We start from the raw sequence: 20,503 nt of genomic DNA, 5'->3' as shown, positions 1-20,503 counted from the left end.
AAAAGCACACAATATCACTAATATCAGAAGCACTGCATCAGCTCCTCCCTGACGGCTGGCTGAACCAACAAGGAACACGTTACACACGTTATGAAACACAGACTCGTTTCCTGAGGCTGAAAACTTTTGAAGTGTGCGAAGTTCTCTGCTCTGGCATTTTGCAAGCTGCGGTAATTCCACTGGGCAGAAAGTGAAAACAAGGTAATAAAATAAGTGAGACCATCCTGTGTAACATGAGGAGGCCGTGAGTGGCTGTGTGGAGGCTGCACTGCTGCTGCTGTAGGTGGAAGAGGGCTGTTGAAATGTTATGTAGTCTGATGGGACAAGTGGGGTAAGTCCAGTTCAGACATGATGGTGTTAAATAAGGAGATAATGTCAGAGGATGAGGGGATCCAGGTCAACTTTATATAACTCAAAACACTGACATACTATATTATATATTATACTGCATTTATTATATTATGCTATACTTAATATTATTTTTGATATCTATGTTTTATAGCCGTACTAGTCTATACATTATGGTATACTACTTATGTGCACATGTAAATAAATATTCTTTTCTCTCAGAATGAGTCTCTCCAGATTGAAATGAAGTTTCTTGTTACTTTGCAAATTCAGATTATTAACACAAAATAGAATCAATAAATCAATTATGACGTATTACAGATTAAGATGAAACTTTGACAAAGAAACAAGTCATGTCTTACCAAAAAAACAAAAAACAATAAAACTTAAATTATAACTTATCAACACACTGATTCTGATTCTTGGGTGAAATTTTACTTTTTAAAGGATATACTGATATGAAATAAATATGATTTATTCATTTTTAACTTCCAAACTTGGCCTGCGCCAGAGCACTTGTCCCAGAGAAGAATTCACAACTTTAAACAATTAAAAAATGTCTTGAAAGCCTTCAAAATCTAAAAACTCCTTCATATTTCTACAAAAACATCATTTAATCAGGCATAAAAGGGGTTAGCTACATCATAAGGACTCTTGTCTCATTTCCTGGTTTCCAAAAAGGTGGGAAAGCTGCTGTTCTCGAGAATGAGAGAGATGCACCTTGGACCATTGAAGAAATTACTTCAAGCCATTCGTGTGACACTGCATTCACGAGATTAAGATGGAAGCAAGGTAAGAGTGACAAAATCTAATCAGTTCATTATTGAGTCCAAGTAGATGGTTGTGCCAAATCTGAAAAAAATATCCCTGAATCTGTTTTTGAGATACCGTGTTCACAAGAATGTGGCAGACAAGGTCACAGTGACTGTGACCTTTGACCTATGACCACCAAAATCTGATCAGTTCATCATTGAGTCGAAGGTAACGTTTGTGCCAAAGTTAAAGAAATTCCCTTAACGCATTCTTGAGATACCGTGTTCACAAGAATGTGACAGACAAGGTCACACTGACCTTGACCTTTGACCTATGACCACCAAAATCTGATCAGTTCATCATTGTGTCCAAGGAGACGTTTGGGCAAAATCTGAAAAAATATCCCTGAATTTGTTTTTGAGACACCGTGTTCACAAGAATGTGGCAGACAAGGTCACAGTGACTGTGACCTTTGACCTATGACCACCAAAATCTGATCAGTTCATCATTGAGTCGAAGGTAACGTTTGTGCCAAAGTTAAAGAAATTCCCTCAACGCATTCTTGAGATATCGTGTTCACGAGAATGGGACGAACGCCAGCTTGGAGGCATAAGAAACTGAATGCAGGACAGTTACTTGTAACTGAGTATTTCTACTCTGCGCTACTGTCACTAAAGTAAAAGATGTGTGTACTTCCTCCACCTCTGTTATAAAGAAAGCAATTATCCTTTAACGTGTGAGGACTTAGAGCAGCATTAAACAGTGAGGTCAGCCTCCTGCACTTGTCGTCTTTTCTCTTTTGTTATGAGAAAGATAAACGGAGGAAATAAGAGGATTCAAGTTCTCATTAAAGCGTATGAGTCACAGTTTTTATTGAGGCTGTAATGAGCTGACTTGTAATCAGAGAGTATTAACAATACACTCTGCTCTGCTAATATCTTCTTTGGTATCAGACAGCAGCGGCTCCTGAAGTAGATCTTGCTGCTTCATCGTGGCACAGAAACAAAGAGTCTTAACTTTTAACCAGAACATCCACAGACCCAGTCCCAGGCTGAGTTTACGTGATGGGAGTGTTGAGGCTGCTTAGAGAGGATTAACTGTCTCGTGGCAGTAAATCAGGAAGCAGTGCACCAAACTGAGAATAGCATCAGGACGCTCACAATCCCATCAGCTACACTGATGCTCGCTAATTTTAGGACTGCGTGTTTGTGTTTACACACACATCTGTGAACGCAGCAGAGGCTTCAGTCTTCTGTCTCTCGGGGTTGTTTTCATTATCATTTCATTAAATAATTTTTCATGTCAAAAAGAAAGAACATTATTTCCTCTGTATTTCACTCCCTGCAGCCAGCAGCTCTGTGAGGCCGTGACACAGGTATGTTAGGTATGAAGAATAGCTTATCTTTGCCTTTGAGCAAGACGCTAACCTAATTTAAGATGCAGTGATTTAGTGTCATGATGGTGGGGGACTGGAAGACAGATTTTAAAAACAGGTCAAAATCATAGCACTATCTGCGCATCCCCAGAATTAAATGTTGGCGCTGTATGTTTCTGCAAACCACAGGTGTGTTGCATTTGGATGATCATGAAAAATTTGAGTTTTGTTTCAGCAGGGGAGCCTTGTCTGTGGCTGAATCTCTTTGCCAGGTCTGGGATAGCAGGGACAGTACTCTGTGTGAGGACTGAGCAGTAAAATAAGATGTACTTTGGATTGTTACTGCACTGTCATTGTAATGGTGTCTCATAAACTCATGAGCGTTGGGCTCATGTTTGTGCGCATGACACAAAATAAAGAAATCATCATGATCATTTAAGCACAAAAAACATTTGGATAAGGTTTGGAAAAGGTTGTGTTTTTGCTTAGAATAAGAAGTTGTGGTGGCATCAGCTCGGCTGGAAGAGCAACAAATGTCACAGTAAAAAACAACCACTTTTTTGTGGCACTATTGCTGCCGACAGGTCACTAAAAACACCCTAGACTGGAGCCTTAAAAGCCGATGACTCACTAAAACACAACCGGTTTGCAGTGGTCTCACCTAGGTATTAGACCATCAACCACAACCTCCACCTCCCCACAACAAAGTCAGCTTATATACAACTCACTTTTTTATTTATTTATATAGAAACGTTGATATATCCATCCATCCATCCATCCATTTTCATCCACTTATCCAGGGCAGGGTCCCGGGGGCAGCAGGCCAAGCAAAGCACCCTAAACGTCCCTCTCCACAGGAACACTTTCCAGCTCCTCCTTGGGGACCCCGAGGCGTTCCCAGGCCAGATGAGATATGTAATCCACAGTGGTCCCAAGGGAGGGGCCAGACTAAGAGCGATTCAAGAAGACCCTGATGAAACGGGCAGTTCGGACTATGAGCATCACCTGATCATTACGTGCAACATGTAAAACAAAAAGTGACCAGCGAGCAGCCATACCTACAGACACATAAAGATTAGAGACGCCAGCAAGGGAGGCTGGAAATAACGTCAATACACCCACTAAGGAGAGAGTCACATATGTCTTCTTCATGTCAACAGCAGCGTCCTCCATAACGTGATGATCTAACCTCCAGGGCCCATTACCATCAATACTGCTGCCAATACTGACCGCACTGATCAATACTGTAAATGAACAGCAGTGAAAGCTTCCAGCCGCCTCACACCAGCAGCAGAAACACATTTTCTTAATAACGTCTGGAAGTACTTCACTTGAGTGTTTCCATTTTATGATACGATATACTTGTACTCCACTTCATCTCAGAGGGAGTTATTGTGCCTCTTACAGTTTTACTACATTTGCATTTTACATTAACAGACATATGAGGAGTTTATAAATTCAACACACTGATATTTCCAATGTTTTACAAAAATCAACAATTAGAGAAAAGTCCAGATCATCAGAAAGAGTTGGGGCAGTACCCGGTTTTGCAGCTAAAACCGGTTTGATTCTATTCAAACCTGCTAAACCACCATTTGTCATTATGGCACATTCTGGCAATTTCAGAAGTTGCCTATGTCAGCAACCTGCCCCGAGGGTGTCACAGTGCTAAACTTGTATTAGTGCATTAGTTACAAGCAAAATATGACAACGTGATTAAAATAATATCATGTTTCAGTACAAGATAATATATATCACAACATTTTGCTGGTAACACTCCTGTGCTTTAACTCCGGTAAAAGACACAACATACAGTCCCTCACATGGCTGCACTCATTAGGGATGTCACGATTACTTGATTTCACTGTTAACCGCGATTTTAAACGGCATGGTTAATTATTCGTAAAGATTCGTAAAATTCGTATTCGTAAAGATTCCTCAACACCGTCACTCTCTAAAGATTATGCCGGGACGCGGAACCATATACAGTAGGTCAGCGCAACTCGCACGGAACGAAAACAAAGTTACATAAGCGGCATCTCCTAGTGATGAAGTATGAATGAAGAAGACTTATTCCCCCCAAAAAACGGATAGGGTACGATCATTTTGGCTATCGCAAAATGACTATCGCAAAAATGACCAAGGGGTCATTGTTGACGACGGCTCTCCAGTTTGTAAAACATGCCGCAAAAAAGTCGCAGCCAAAGGATCAAACATGAGCAACATGATACAACACCTGCGGGACAACCGCCCGGCTTTACATGCGCAAGTAAAGGTAAATGCACAATAACTGGGTTAAAATACGTCAATCTCAATTTATCTAATGTAACATTGAATTAAAAATTATATGTTAATTAATGGCGTAGTGGTATGATACGAGTTGGGCTTACAGTGCAACGTGACAAGCTAAGGCACGTCTCAAAAACTTTTTTTGATGGATAGTTTTGCAGTTTGTGTGCACACAGCGTGAGGTTGTAATGGTTTTGGGTCCCTGTAGCTCTTTGGAGTGAGACGACAGGCAGAAACTCACGTCCATACGAGTGCGGGATTTCACAAATGCTCGTCGTTTATTTTTACATCAACTTAAAAACACTCCAACCTTACCAAGCCCGGTTGTACGGCTACTACATTTTCATACATGAACAAAATAGTCACCACACGTACTTATAACCATCACTGTTGTGTTGAGAGATAAAAGAAAAAGCAGGAGCACATGGAAATAAATGAAACTTAAAGATCTATAAGGAGCGTTCATGTGATTTTACACATTTATAGTGTGAAATTAATTAATGCATAATAATCGTGATAATCGTAAAACCGTGATTATTTCTCTGACAATAATTGTACCAAGTAATCGTGACATCCCTAGACCTCATACAGACTGAACAAAAAGCAGAAAACTGATCAGTCTACACATGTAGACAGACAGCCTGATCCCTGATCCCAGTCTGGGTCACCGCACACACACATAATATGAGTATTGACCCAGTCAGATCTGACCTGCCTGTAAACATCCATCAGGTCACACTGGTGCTGTAACTTTAATTCATCTGACACTGACAGACTCCATCTGTTATATACTGTAGATCTGACACTGACTCTGGACACATGACTGTTGACTGTTGACACGCTTCAATCATGTGTCACTCATAAGCACAGACTGTATAATATAATGGATATAGCTACTGTGACGTCACCCATTGGTTTGTGGACTCGGCCGTTGGTATCTTGGACTTTTGGAGCCAGAAGAGACCAAATTTTGATGCTAGGGTGGAGCTGTGGAGGAGCGAGGGGTAGATCTGCCTCACAGACTGCAGTGACACCTCATAGACAGTCTGTCACTCAAAGTGACCACACCTTAAATTATGTATAACTTTAAGATTTAACAAAATGTAAACTGACGAGTTATATAAAAATTCACCCTGTACAGTTGTCATGAACATTCAAATTAGATATAAAGACAAAAATCATCTTGTGTACCAGGCTGTAAACATGTTTATTTCTGCTGTAAAGTTGTTGTAAGTTGTAAAGCCATAAAACGGATAGGGTACGATCATTTTGGCTATCGCAAAATGACCATCGCAAAAATGTTGTTGTAAGTTGTAAAGCCATTTTAAAATGGGGGTCTGTGTGGATTGACTCGCTCTTGGAGCCAGCCTCTAGTGGCCATTAGAAGAACTGCAGTTTTTGGCAGTAGCAGCATTACCAAAGTGTAGAAACCAGTCCCGCCAGGATTTTGCAGGTTGTTTGTGGGTTTGTTGTTGCATGTTGTGATGTTTATTGGTGTTTTTGCTAGAAATTCTTGTGAGGAAGTAAAATACTAAAAACAGGTGTGATGCTGTTACGGATTCGGAGCTTATTATAATCGGCAGTGTTTCCCACAGGTCAGCTGGGATAAGCTCCAGCCCCCACCACCACCCTTAAGAGGTTACAGATAATGGATATTTGAATGAATTTTTCCCACAGAATTAAAATCTATTTGTGCAGGCTGTTCTTATGACCATGTCTCTTTTCCTAAACCTAACCTCTGTGCCTTTTCCTTAATTACATAACTGTATGTAAACGACGTAATGTCATTCATGGGGCGCTAATTCATTGTATATCATACAAACTGTTGTGTCATACAGGCGAGGCTTCTGCTGCCACAACTCCACAAGGTTTTCCTCTTTGCTGGAAACCCACACATTTGTTTGGGTTTAGCGCCAGTGCGTTATTTCATGCTGCGTTTCTTTCGGTTGGTTAGTGGACAAAGGTTGTAACAGCAGTGACACACTGAGATCTCGAGTTTCTAACACTGTCAGAATTTTATCCCAAGACCGTGACAACAACCGTCCTTGAACCTCTCTCACTGTGCGACATAGGACCACCGCTTTAGAGCCACGACTGAAGATAGCGCCATATTTTCACGTTGGTCATTTTTTGTCTGGGACAGCCCACAAAGGCACAGTTTATACCTGGCGTAAGCGGGGTGGGGGTATCAACAGCTCATTGCCAACAATGGTGGAGCTCATTTAAATGAGTTTATATACTGGGGATTAACAAAGTTTAACCTTAACTTGTAATAATACATCATATTTCGTTTTATATCTTGAACTAATATCCTATCAAATAAATGTAGGGGGGTAAAATGGACAATATTTCTCTCTGTTCTCTCTGAGATAGTGGAGCACAAGTATGAAGCAGCAGAGATTGGAAATACTGGTGAAGTACAATCCAAGTACTTGAGGGATTGTACTTAGTTTTCCACCTGAATATCTGTGAAGTTTTCTACTTTCACTACAACTCTCAACTAAATAAAAAAGCCTAAAAACTTATCAATATGTTACTTTGCAGTGAGCTTCAGTTAAATGTAACCTGAACCTCAGACAGAGCTGAGAAAAATCTGCACTCCACCGAGTCCATTATCCAGACAGGGATCAAACACAGCGTGATGATGCTCACCGACAGCAGCCGTCGACATGTGGGGGCCAGAGAGAAGGATTCATCCCAGGAAGCACAGCGGAGTAACCTTCGGATCGCAAGATGGGACTCTTGGCCCTCGCTGATGAAGAGATCCAGGGTCGAGGAGGGGGTGGGGGGGGTGATGCAGATGAGGTGAGGAGGAGCAGGGACTCTTCACGAAATAGAGAAGCTATGTGGGAGAGAAACTGAGGAGTCTTCTAAGGTACGTCCAGATTGGCAGGAAACAAACTTCTGTAAATATCTCCCAAGAAAACAGCCTGTGGCCGGTTCAGTCGGTTCAGTCATACAGTCGGTGCAACAGCTGAATGAAAGAAGCAAGAGGTGAGTGGGAGGGAGGAAGAGGAGGAACCATGCTGGTTGGCTCGACTATAATCCTTCACTTCCAGTGGAGTAAGCCTGACTGACAGGCAGGCAGTACTGGAGGGTCAGATCAGAGGACACGACAGGACACAAGTTAAGGTCAGTCACTGTCCTCAAATAAAGACCTTAAAGCCTCCTCATGTTCCTGTTTGATACTTACGATAATGACACTGCAGATAATTATCCATATTTTTCCATTTTCAAAGAAGATAAAAATGGTTTTGGACACAGTTGCTGAATCAGCTTCTAAAGGGGTGAATGAAGTCCAAGTTAGAGGTCTGAGAGGTCAGGAAAACCTTATCAAACCTGATAAATTAATCACCTGAAAGGGACCTGAGGACTATTAGATAAGCAGCAGCAGCAGCAGCATGTGAAGGAACGACTGTAAAATCATAGAAACTAATACCAAAAATCATTTGTTTAGTCAAAATACACATGATGATGTCATGACCGTTGCCTCTTAAATCATTTCCGTTTCTTTCCATACACACTTTGTCTACGTCCCCCAACATGATCTTTATGCTTTTTTACTATCTACTAAGTGTAATTGCTCCTTTTGTACGATTCGGCACAGTTCCTAGCTGGTAGCGATAACATCCGGTAACGCCCTCCTGCCATATGGATAGCTTTGTCGTGTAAATATGGTAGCTACCCATGCATTGTCTATAGAGCAGCTCCAGGCGTAATACTCTATGACATCACACATTTGAGTTTTAGCACTCTAATTTTTGGATTTGGGAGAGAGTTGTTCATGTTTACTAATATTTTAGACTGTCTTAGACCACAGGAATAACATGTATGAATTTTGAAAAGGGGTGAAGTTGCCCTTTCACTGTTTTAGCACCACTCGCCATGCTGACACTGTTAACGGTGCTTACAGAGCTAACAGGGATGACATGGCTAACAATGATAATGGGAGTTTGTGGCTCAAAATTGAGGGGAGACCAAAGGGTGGGCTCAGTGTTTCCACAGGGACGGGTCAGGGCGTCGTTGCTAGTGGCAAACACTGAATGAGCAGTGCCGCTTGCTAGCTATACACACCAATTCATGCCGATGTCACTTGACGCACTCAATCCAATCCAAGGTGGCCCCACCGTGGATCAGGGTACCTCTAATGTATCAGCACATCCCACAGATGCTTGATCAGATTACAATCTGAGGAATTTGGAGAACAGGTGTACACCAGAGCTCTTTGTCAAGTTCCTCGGGCCATTCCTGAGCAGTTTTTGGACTGTAACGGTGTTTGGGTGTGTGGTAGGGCATTAACAGAAAAGTCGATTTGTCGACGTGTCGACGTCAGTGGCACAAGTCGACACCCCCGGGGAGGAGTCGACAAGTCGTGTGTTTTTTCCCTCTCTCTCTGTGTGTGCTTGTGTACGGAATGCAATCGCTGCCTCTGATTGGCTTACGCTGATACTTTATCCTTGACTTAACCAATAGTCATAGTCACTTTATAAAAAGGGCGGTAACATTACTTGGCGCGTAGAGGGGAAATTAACACAAGACCCCAACAAGACAAGAGACATGGCTGCAGAGAACGTAGAAGGCGATAGGCCTGAGAAAACGCCTGAAGGCCCGAACATACTCGGGCGGAACGTACGCGGAACGGACTCCGCGGAGGTCCGTGCAGACTCAAAGCGGACGTCCGCAAGCCCTGTGCGCGCAAAGCTCAGATTTTACGACCACGCACCAGTGACTGCTCGGCATTTATTTTTCACATCGCAGGATTTTTCATGGACATTACAGGAAACTACAACGCAGAAGTGCGCTCGACTATGAAAGCCCAAATGACTGCGGACATTCCTCACGGAGTCTGCTCCGCTAATAGTACGCCCGAGTATGTTCGGGCCTTTAGAGTGACAGACACACATCACATGTGTGGAGATACTTCACTTTCCTCCGCCGTGTCAATGTGATGATGTCATCAAATGACTTGTCGACTCGACTTAGACTGTATTGACAGATAAGTCAACCTGAAAAAAATCAAAGTCGTTAATGCCCTATTGTGTGGAGAGGGTCAAGTGGCACCCACATGAATGCCAGGGCCCAAGGTTTTCCAGTAGAACATTGTATCATAACATGATGATCAAATATATTCACTTCACCAGCCAGTGTTTTTTAAATATATTATAAATTAATATATTCTACCCTCACTCATGAACAAGACCCCGAGATACTTGAACTCCTTCGCTTGAGGCAACAACTCTCTCCCAACTTGGAGGGGACAATCCATTGGTTTCTGGCAGAGAGCCATAGCCTCAGATTTGGAGGTGCTGACCCTCATACTGCCCCACTGCATGCTGGGGGTCACAATGTGATGAAGCCAACAGAACCACATCATCTGCAAAAAGAAGAGACGCCATTCTGAGGTTCCCAAAGTGGACCTCTTCTTCCCACCACCTGCACCTCGAGATCCTGTCCATGAATATCACAAACAGAATTGTGACAAGGGACGACCCTGGTGGAGGCCAACACCCACCCAGGCTTTCAATTTACTGGTCCATCTACGTCCCAACCCTCACCTATGGTCATGAGCTCTGGGTAGTGACCAAAAGAACGAGATCGTGGATACAAGTGGCTGAAATGAGTTTCCTCCGTGGGGTGTCTGGGCTCAGCCTTAGAGATAGGGTGAGGAGCTCGGACATCTGGAGGGAGCTCGGAGTAGAGCCGATGCTCCTTCGTGTCAAAAGGTGTCAGTTGAGGTGGTTTGGGCATCTGATCAAGATACCTCCTGGGCGCCTCCTGCTAGAGGTGTTCTGGGCACGTCCCACTGGTAGGAGGCCTCCGGGCAGACCCAGAACATGCTGGAGAGATTACATATCTCATCTGGCCTGGGAACACCTTGGGGTCTCCCAGGAGCTGGAAAGCGTTGCTGGGGAGAGGGACGTTTCGGGTGCTTTGCTTGGCCCTAACCCTATGACCCGGCCCTGGATAAGCAGATCAAAATGGATGGATGGAAATTAATATATAAAGATTTATTAGCTTTTAATTCCTATATAAATTAAGTATTTTGAGGTACTCTTGGTAGCCCAGTAGCGGTTGAGATGATAAATTACAGAAGCAATTCCTTAAATTTTATTATGCAAAACTCACATGCTCTGACTGAACAAATACCCTGAACTAATAAAACTAAAATCACTTGACAAGCATGAATATTACACGAGCTGTTAGACTGACTGCACACACACAAAGAGAAACAAATAGTTCTTGACAATATTACCTGGCCTGTCAGTTATTTGTAATTACTCTCAGCCTTTAAGCACACGAGCTGTTTGTTTTTACCCCTTAGTCAGCGGCTTGGCACAGTGGGAGCTCAATAAGTGACACATCCTCTATAGCCAATCAGACAGCGTCCCTATCAATAAAAGCCGTACAACAAATCTCACCCTGCTCAATAACCTCTGCTCAGTGTGTGAATTAATGACTTGTAAACTTGTATTCTCTGTAGCCGTGTCTGTTCTGCATCATTCACAAAAACACTGGTGTGCAGAGAGGTTGTGTGCATGAGTCACAATGCAGACTTCAAATGAAAAATCCTGCAACCTCCGTCCACACAATGCCTGAAATGTGACACATGCAGGTCAACACAGGTAGAGACATGCAGCTTCTCACAGTCCCAGAGGGAAACTAAAAAGGCTCCAGGCAAAAAAGTTATTTTATCTCTCGTCTACTACTACAACCCTCCAAAAATACAGTATTTGTACTGCACCTGAGGGCTCTGCAGAATGCATCTCCATTTGTTTCCAAAGACAAAATCCAGCGTCTGCTTTCTGTGTTGCTGCTCCCACGCTGACGGTAATGGTGACTGGCAAAAATAAATCTTTATCTCACAATCTCCCCCGACATGGAGGCCATTTCCTTTCCTGCAGAGTCTATCTGAGCTTCACCCTCTCAGCTACTTTATCTCTCTGCAGTTTGTGAAGGACCAAAAACTTTACGCCAGCTGGGCCTCTCCAAAACGCTCCAGCACTCGACTTTGTACCTCCTCCCCTCCTAAACATACTTGGGCATCTGCCAGTTGTACTCACAAGAAAGGTGGTGCCGCGAGGTTTATTTTTAATCCACTGTAACACTTCTAAAATCCTTTTTCTTCTTTGCTCTGTGAGTCCTGCAGGCTGCAGACTCTGCTAGAGGAGCATGCTCTGAAGTTTCACACAGGTGTAATGATCAGATTAACGATGTCTCGGGGTCGTGGTGCTGCAGTGCATCCTGGGTCACTGTCATGTCTTACTGGGACACTAAAATGTTAAAGTTTAGCCTTTATTTTACCAGAGCGTGCCTTTGAGATAGGAAATCTCTTTTACAAGAGAGACCTGCACAGGTAGCAGCCAATCAAAGGGCATTTAAAATACAACATATAATATAAAATTCCACAATAATACAACACCTACGCGAACAATGTGGCCTCTCAAGAAAAACAAGCACATGTCTCTGTCACCACATTCTTTATGATGCCCTTAAACTGTGATCAAAATAAAAAGCAAAGACAGGGATTTTATTCCCTGTTTGAAAATATACAGCTGCACAACGTGTAAATGAAAATGATATGAAATAAATAGCAGGGCTGTACGTTAACTTTTTTGCACACAGCACTGGAGCTACAGAGGTTTCAAGGTTTGCAGCACAGGACACTAAACTATAACATGAGTATAAAATTATCAAGTAGGTTTGAAACAATTAAAAATCTTTGTGCGGGTGGTTAAAAAGTTGTCTCCATCTGGTCTTTCAAATAAATCTAGTGCTGGAAAATGATTGAAATATTATTTATGCACAGAGCATCAACAGAGAGGCCGAGGGAGGGATGGAGCGAGAGACACTTTGTCACGTCTTGTATATGAAACGTCTGTTGTCGCTGCATTTTTAAAACACATCTGTCGCTGTCTCAATATCACACAACAGACTACAACTACCAAGATGAACGGCGCCACACTATGATCCACCTCACACACAAACTAGCAGCACAGCGCCGTACTGCACGTGTGCTACTGCGGTGACTTCATCCATCTCACAGAGTGATTTAGCGTAGCACATGCAACATGTAGACCGATGTCACACTGTGAACTAATGAACAGAGAGATTAAACAGAGGAGCAGCTCTGTGTCTCTCTGACTGTTGAGAGGGGTGGAGCTGTGAGGCTTGCCGTCCGGAACAGGATATGTACTGGTCAGTCATACAGTTGGCTCGTTACAGGCAGCTCACACATAGCACGCTACAAAAGAACATTATTTTAGCACAGAGGCGAGTTAGCTGTTTCGTAAAGTGCATAAAGCCGCTATATGGACACTTTATCACTCAAGAAGTGCAGTTACATTTCCATCACTCACAGTGCACATGTGCTCACATTGCTCGACAACTCACCTTGGGCACGTCGCTCATAACCTGGCAACGCCTGCAGTGGCATTTACCACCACCTCTGAGAGAGGGCGCCCTTGAGCCAACAACCCAAGTATAACCACATACTACGCAAGTGCATGACTATTACATTATAGCAATAATAGCAAGTTGAATTACATACAATACAAACTCTGTAATGCCTTATTTATGGTCCTGCGTTAAATCAACGACGTACCTACGTTGTAGGGTACGTGGCTATGCAGGAGGCTCGCCGTAGCCCCCGGCGTAGCTTGGCGTGCACCTCCCAAAAAATGTAACTACACGTTGAGGCGATGCAGACCCAGCGCAGACCGAGAGGGCTGTGATTGATCTGCTTGGTAGCAACGCATTTCCGGTTCCGTATTTCCAGATTGCGCCATCCCCGCCATCTTTAAACATCTTCTGTTGCGATGTAGATGTTGCAGTATTAACATACTTTCTCCAACTCCAGCAAGATTCTCTCTCTCTCGGACGCCATTGTTCACTGTGACCGGAAAAGCCGGAAGCTAAACAAAGAATCAACTAGAGATGACGATAACCATTCAGGAAAGGAACGCAGCCCCCTACCGCTCTGGCGGTGAATTGCATCGCGACAAAATGGAGTGATGGAGAAGTTCGAAGGGTTCACGACGGCATCACGGCGACGATGTAGGTACGTCGTAAGTAGGCCGCAGGACCATAAATCAGGCTTTACACATAGCTGTTACGTCGCCCAGCCCTGATATGTCACACTAGACGCCGAAGATGTTGTGTTAAACCTCACGCCTGTCACACCTCTTTAGATTCTGCCATGCCGGGGTGCTGTCTAAAATTACACACTGGAGTGACATGATGCTGCGGTTGTTGCGAAGGCGGCGTAAAGAAGGGACTTTGTAGCGGCCCTACAGCGCGATCTCTGTGTAGAAAGGACTAGTGTATCTGCTTTATAAAAACATGCAGCATTTCCTTGGTTTGCAGATTCATATATTGCCAATATTTTTCTGGCAATGGCGTCGAGCAGCACTACAATGAGCCATGTGCACAACACACTGTAAGTTGATCTCACTTCTAATCTAACTAATAACACAGTTTCTGTTCTGTTTATGAAGTAAACACATCTTGTTGTGTTTAGATGTAAATAAGGTTATAAACCATACATTTGTTCTTGAAGCTGACTCATCATCCACAATTAGCCTTAACAGTCTCCAGCTGTATGCTCCTCCATTTCCTTTGCACACTGCACTGTGAGCCAAAGCACAAAGACAGTTTCCAAAAGGATAAATAAACTAACTCAAACAGGCAACAACATTCTCAAAAACCAAACATGATACAGCTTTAAGAACCTAGTTGCTCTATTTTCCCGTGTGAATTTACAAACTCACATCTCAGTTAGAATTGGGACATAGTGCTTTGATCGCCGTCCTGCATTCACTTTCAACCCTGGCAACAATCCTGATTTCAGGCCTTGTTATTACAAAATAAAAGGCATGCCCTACTTTTTATCGAGTTTAAAGTTTGTTTTTACCGTCCTACAAGTGTGCGTAACGTTTATGGTCTGTGGGATTAAAGACAGTTAACAGTGCAGGATTATATTAGCTGCTTTACTTTAACGAGTTGTTAGTTTAATAGTTTATTTTGCAGAGCAACACACCCAGCAGTTAGACTGGTCTCAGCTTCACATGGATCTTTTTTATGCACATTCTCTGCACACGTCCTGCATGTTGTTTTCCTGCTGAGACGTGCAGGGCCCCGCCTCCTCTGTCACATGTGAGTGTCAACGCTGCAGGGTTTCCCCCCAGAACAGTGGTTAGCACTGCGATTCGTCTCTATTTATACTATATATGGATCTGGATTTCAGATTTCACAGGATGAGTCAGAGCTCATCTTTATTAATAAACTCTCTCTGTAATTGAGATTCAACTCAGTGAAGACTCTGGGCTTCAATGTGCACAGGTAAACAATTAATCCTAAATGTACGACTGTCCCTTAGTGTAGTCATGTGATACCTAAAAATGTCTGGCAGCTTTTTAAAATCTATTTATTTTGTTGTTTTTCTTGTTTTGTGATAGTCTGTTGTTTATCTACCTTAGTTTGTTTACACGTTTCCTTTATGTAAAACTGAAATTTGAGAATATATATTTATAATTTTTAAATGTATTGAGTACAAACAATAAAATGTTTTCTGGTTCCAGCTACTCGCTTTTCTTTTTTAAATCTACGGTAAAATAAATCCAAAATACAACCATTTAAATTAGTATACCCCTCTGTTAAGGCAAAATGAAAACATAAGTCCCTCCCCAGTGCTTAAAAATTATTTGACGAACCTCCCCCTCCACATCTAATGAACAACGAACAGTCCCTAAAATAGTTTTCAGTCTGTTCATGTCACTTAATCATTTTTATTCTAGTGGGCTAGCAAAAGTTTAATTTGTATTTGTAATGTTAATAATTTCTTTTTTTTTTTTTTTTTTAAAAATGGATATCCATATATTTTAGATATTGTCGCACAAAATATAGAAATATCGCGATACTATGCTGTATTGATTTTTCCCCTTCCCTTGTCCTTCTGTGTCACTACATTGTAATTTTGATGCATTTTACTTTAGATAAAATGTGCATTTAATTTGCCTGTAATAAATCTATTTATCTTTATATTCCTAGTTAGTATCTGTGTGTATTTCCTGCAAACACACTGCACCCAGCCCGAGTTAAAAAGTGTCCTAACATCATTAAGCTGTGATCAAATTACCAATTAAGAAAGTTTTCGTGCAGACAGGTGTTGTATTAGAGGTCAAACTTCAGCATCTGACAGGTAGGAGCTCACCGGCTGTTCCTCCAGCTGTGTCTCCGCCGCTGCTGCAGCTGTTGCCGCCTCTCCTCCTCCGCTGCAGCCGCTGCTGCCGCCCGGTGGCTCGGCCAGCCTCTCCAACCTCTCCAACCCCGCTGACCCGAGCGAGGAGCTCTTGTGGTGGGACTGCACCAGGTAAGCCACCGTGGGCTTCTTGGAGGAGGACGGCAGCTTCTCCCGGCCGAGCCCGGAGCCGCCTCCGGGCGGTTTGCCGCAGACCTGAGCCTCCTTGGCGTCTCCATCCACCTGAGAGGAGAAGAGCAGGTCGGGCTGAGAGGAGGAGATCACCCGGTCCAGGACGACGTGTTCCTTCCGCTTCATCTTCTTGAACATCCACATGCCTCTCTCCTTCTTCTCCTCCGGCTCTCTGGAGCCCAGCTTGGGGCTGAGCAGCGGCTTGGCTTTGGCTTGAAACTGTTTCCACATCGTGTTGTGTTGTTGGGACGAGCTGCTCTCATTCTCGTCCTCCTCGCTCCGCTCCATCCCCGCCTCTGCTCCGAGCTCACAGGCGGTCACACCGATGGACGGACCCCCGATGTACCGACGAACTTACCGCAGTCTGTGTCGGGTCTGTTCAGCTGCATTACACCCAGAGAAACACTCTCACACACGGACACAAACACCAGCCATGTTCCTGGCTCCTCCGCCTGTAGTCGGGGTCGTCCAGCCCCTTTTCCATGGAAATATTTACACCAGGCAGTGAAGATAGCAGCAGGGCCGTACACAGAGTTTAGACACACCGGGTCCATGAAAAGCCCCCTCGCCCCCCTTAACAAAAAGGGGCCTCCTTGATCTAAATATGTGCATTTTTATATGTTGCAAGAGCAAAAAAAATGGATAACAACAGCTTTAACCTCTGCTCCACCCCCATTTTGTAGCAAAAACGCCTAAAATGACATAGCCAAATTAAAATGACTGTAGCATCTGAACCGCTCTGACTACATGCAAGAAAACTCTCTGAAGTTTCTTGTGAAAGTGTCAGAAACACTCTAGGTGATACAGAGACAGAGTAATGGGCCTCTGAAGTCAGTAAAAAATTGAAGATTTTGCCTAAAATAAAGTAAAAAATGTTTTTTCAGGATGAATAACTGTCTGTGGCTTCATCTGAGCAGGTAAATGACACTGTGGGGCTGTAGGCACACTATCAATGAACATTTATTTCAAATTTGAAGAAGTTTGCTCAAAGTATGACCATTCTACAGTGTTTTTTCCATGGAAAGATCCAGGCGGAGCTCCAAATGACAAGAGCGCTCACGCGGCTTCAAAACAGTGCTATCAGTGATCAAACAACACTCAGCCAGCTTCAAACATTGTACCTTATTGAATTCAGGTGTGATTATGATAGCTGATGTTGTTTATGACACAGAAACACCATAAAATATCACCAAATAAAGCCATATGAAACGTGAAAGTTATGATCCCACTTTCTAGACGGTATATCTCAGCCAAAAATAGTGGTAGGGGCGAGACTCTTACCTTTTATAAAACAGCTACGTGCCCATTGACGGCTCCGCATACGATCGCGAATAATCCTTTAACTTTTCCCGTCGAAAAACGGCATGACATGACTTGTCACCACTCATCACGATTTTGGACTTTGTGTGTTTAGACTGCTCTGGTGCGAAATCCATAATAAATAAAAGAAAAACAATGTTATTTTTGAAAAGTCGAGAGCTTCCTGAATCCGGCAATACCAAACATCACATGGTTTGATGACGTAGTGTGCCTGGGAGATACCATTTAACAGAGGAGGGGGGAGTGAGGACGTCGGCGTCCTAGCAGAGTTATCACACTTAGGGGGTGATCACACAGAAATGAGACGCTAGAGACGCGAATGTTTGAAAGACGCTTGAAATGAAGCGCTTATTCAATGCGCACTAGCTACTGGCGTCTGATGCTCAAAAAAGTTGAAAATATTTTAACTTTTCAGCGTCTAAAAAGGAAGTGTCTACAAAAACGCATGTCTAAAAAGACGACGGAAAAACGCCCGTTTGAAAAGACACTTGAACGCTGGTCAGATGCGCCGTATCATAGTAAAACAATTGTTTTACTGGCGTTGCACTTCTAGTGTTTCATCTCTGTGTGATCGCCCCCTTAGAAGCCCAGTTCCAAAAAAGTCGGGACGATGTGAAAAATGTAAATAACACACAGAATGCAGTGATTTACAAATCCTGTCTGACCTATATTTAACTGGATACAGTGCAGAGACAAAATATTTGACGTTCAAACTGCTAATTATTTATTTATTTTTTGTAAATTCAGTTTGAATTTGATGCCTGCAACACGTACAATTAAGTATGCAATTAAACATCCGCCCCCTCGCTAGTCGGCAGCAGAAATATTAGTCGGTTAAACCAGTTAGTGTTTTATTCACGTACAAGGCTGCTTAACTGTCATGCAGCCTCCCGCCACTAGTGGGTGCTACAGAGTCGCCAGACAGCAGTCTCCCTCCCCGTGGTAATGCTCGAGTAGACTGGAGTTTTAAATATGAGAGATGTCCTCTCACAAAACCAGTGCAGTTTGGCAGTACTTAGCAGTTTCCCAAAGCTCTTAAAGTCCTTCAGACATCTCTCTGACCGTCCACTTCGGCCTCAGACATGCACTACACGGTCCCACAGCTAATTCTGCTGTAGCAGCACACCTGACCTGACAGTGAACATTAGTTCCACAACAGAAATACAGGTGAGTAAACAATGAACTGATGCCTTCAGTTCAACCTTTGCAATCGTACATTCTACTGTACCTTTTATACATCAGCATTTATTTAAATATGAACTCGGTGATGCATCATGCACATTTTTTTAAACGAAACATTTTTAAACAGCACTTACAATTATTTTCAGCTAATTTTAAGTGCTAACATGCGGGTGGCGAGAATGGTGCAGTATTACATGTTGTCTTCCAGGAAGTCAGCTCCATGCAGGACACTGGTGACCACAAGCTTATGTAGGCTCATGTTAGAAAAGTTTGGGTACTGCTGTGTAAGTGTCATGACTTTGTAACTTTTCTTTACGTGTACTGCTGCATTCACATTTCTCCTGTGATTAAAGGGAAATTTCGGTTTATTTCAACCTGTCTCCTATCGTCCTAAATTTGTTTCAAGTGACTAGTGACATAAAAATAATAGTTAGCATGTTAGCCGTTAGCCTAGATACAGCCGGGGCGCATAGTAGCGTCAGACTTGTTAAAACGTAAGTGAACGGGCAACCTTCAAGTGCAAAGTTAGTCCACTAAACAAGCTTTTTTTCCACAAAGACCGCCTCATATCGTTAGGATAAATGTCAGAGAACATATAGAAAACGACATGTAAACGTGTTGTCTTACCTTACCGCTGTGCAACCATGTTTGTTTACCATTTAGCTCTGCTTTCCGAAATATATCTCGCGAGCTCTAGATAAAGCCCAGCTGGATACTACTCCAGGTGGAGGTGTCTCGTCCTCGGTCACATCCAGACCTTGAAAATAAGGCTGCAACCGGTCCCATTCCTTGCAACAGAGGCATTCCTCTTCTGTGGGCACTGGGGCACAGCATTCACAGGTACACCACCAATCTCCAGAGCTACGCAGCCTTGCGGCAGCCATTCCTCCTCTCTCGTCCTCTACCTGTTGCGCCTCTCTCTCTCTCTCTCCTCCTCCGTTCTTCAATTTCATGAAGCTCTTCGTCAGTGTATTCTGGCTCAAATAAATAAGGGCGGCCATCAAACTCTGCAAAATCAAATTCCTCCTCCACAAAGTGGAAGTCTGGCAAAAAGTCAGCCATTATTCTATAAATCTTTCATAAAATAAATGAATGAACTTTTCAGGCTACTGTCTGGTTCTGCCTTCCAGCTGTTGCTGCTTGTTCAGGCACGGTATGAGATCGCTGCTTGTTCTCGTGATATTTTTCGGCCGCGCTTTGGAAAGCAGAGCTAAATGGTAAACAAACATGGCAGCACACCGGTAAGGTAAGACAACACGTTTCCATGTCATTTTCTATATGTTCTCTGACATTTATCCTAACGATATGAGGTGGTCTTTGTGGAAAAAAAGCTTGTTTAGTGGACTAACTTTGCACTTGAAGGTTGCCCGTTCACTTATGTTTTAACAGGTCTGACGCTACTATGCGCCCCGGCTGTATCTAGGCTAACGGCTAACATGCTAACTATTATTTTTATGTCACTAGTCACTTGAAACAAATTTAGGACGATAGGAGACAGGTTGAAATAAACCGAAATTTCCCTTTAATACTTGGAGTAACAGTGGTCACTTTTCAGCAAATCTTACATTGGGTTACTTTAACCCATACAGATTCCCCATCCATTTCAATGATCAATTTCTAGGATGCTTCAATCTATGCTTACTGTCATCTGACTCCACACAAGTGCACCGATTTATTTGAATGAAGGTCTACCAACCAATCACATTGGGATAGAGGGGGGAAACACATTGTTAGGTACCCTGCTTTTTTTGGTCTAATTATTTATGAGTGCATTCAAAGTAGAAATCCACCACTGCCAATTCAAATTC

General features: G+C 43.0%; 1 protein-coding gene across 4 annotated transcripts in view; it reads right to left on the bottom strand.

Annotated features, from left to right (window-relative positions):
* Positions 1-16,673, bottom strand: part of mctp1b (multiple C2 domains, transmembrane 1b) — a 45,897-nt gene extending 29,224 nt beyond the window's left edge. For 3 of the 4 annotated variants that reach the window (XM_078162012.1, XM_033646185.2, XM_078162013.1), the window contains exon 1: positions 15,975-16,673. In XM_078162012.1, coding sequence (XP_078018138.1) covers positions 15,975-16,481 — 507 coding nt within the window. In that variant the 5' untranslated portion in view covers positions 16,482-16,673. Of the gene's footprint in view, positions 1-7,417; positions 7,715-15,974 lie in introns of those variants that run through there. The other variant, XM_078162015.1, reaches the window with a different exon arrangement.
* Between the last annotated feature and the right edge of the window lie 3,830 nt (positions 16,674-20,503).

The sequence above is a fragment of the Epinephelus lanceolatus genome, chromosome 19 (assembly GCF_041903045.1).
Source record: "Epinephelus lanceolatus isolate andai-2023 chromosome 19, ASM4190304v1, whole genome shotgun sequence".
NCBI lineage: Eukaryota > Metazoa > Chordata > Actinopteri > Perciformes > Serranidae > Epinephelus > Epinephelus lanceolatus.
Note: the sequence above shows the minus strand (reverse complement) of the source record. Positions and strands in the feature narration are given on the sequence as shown.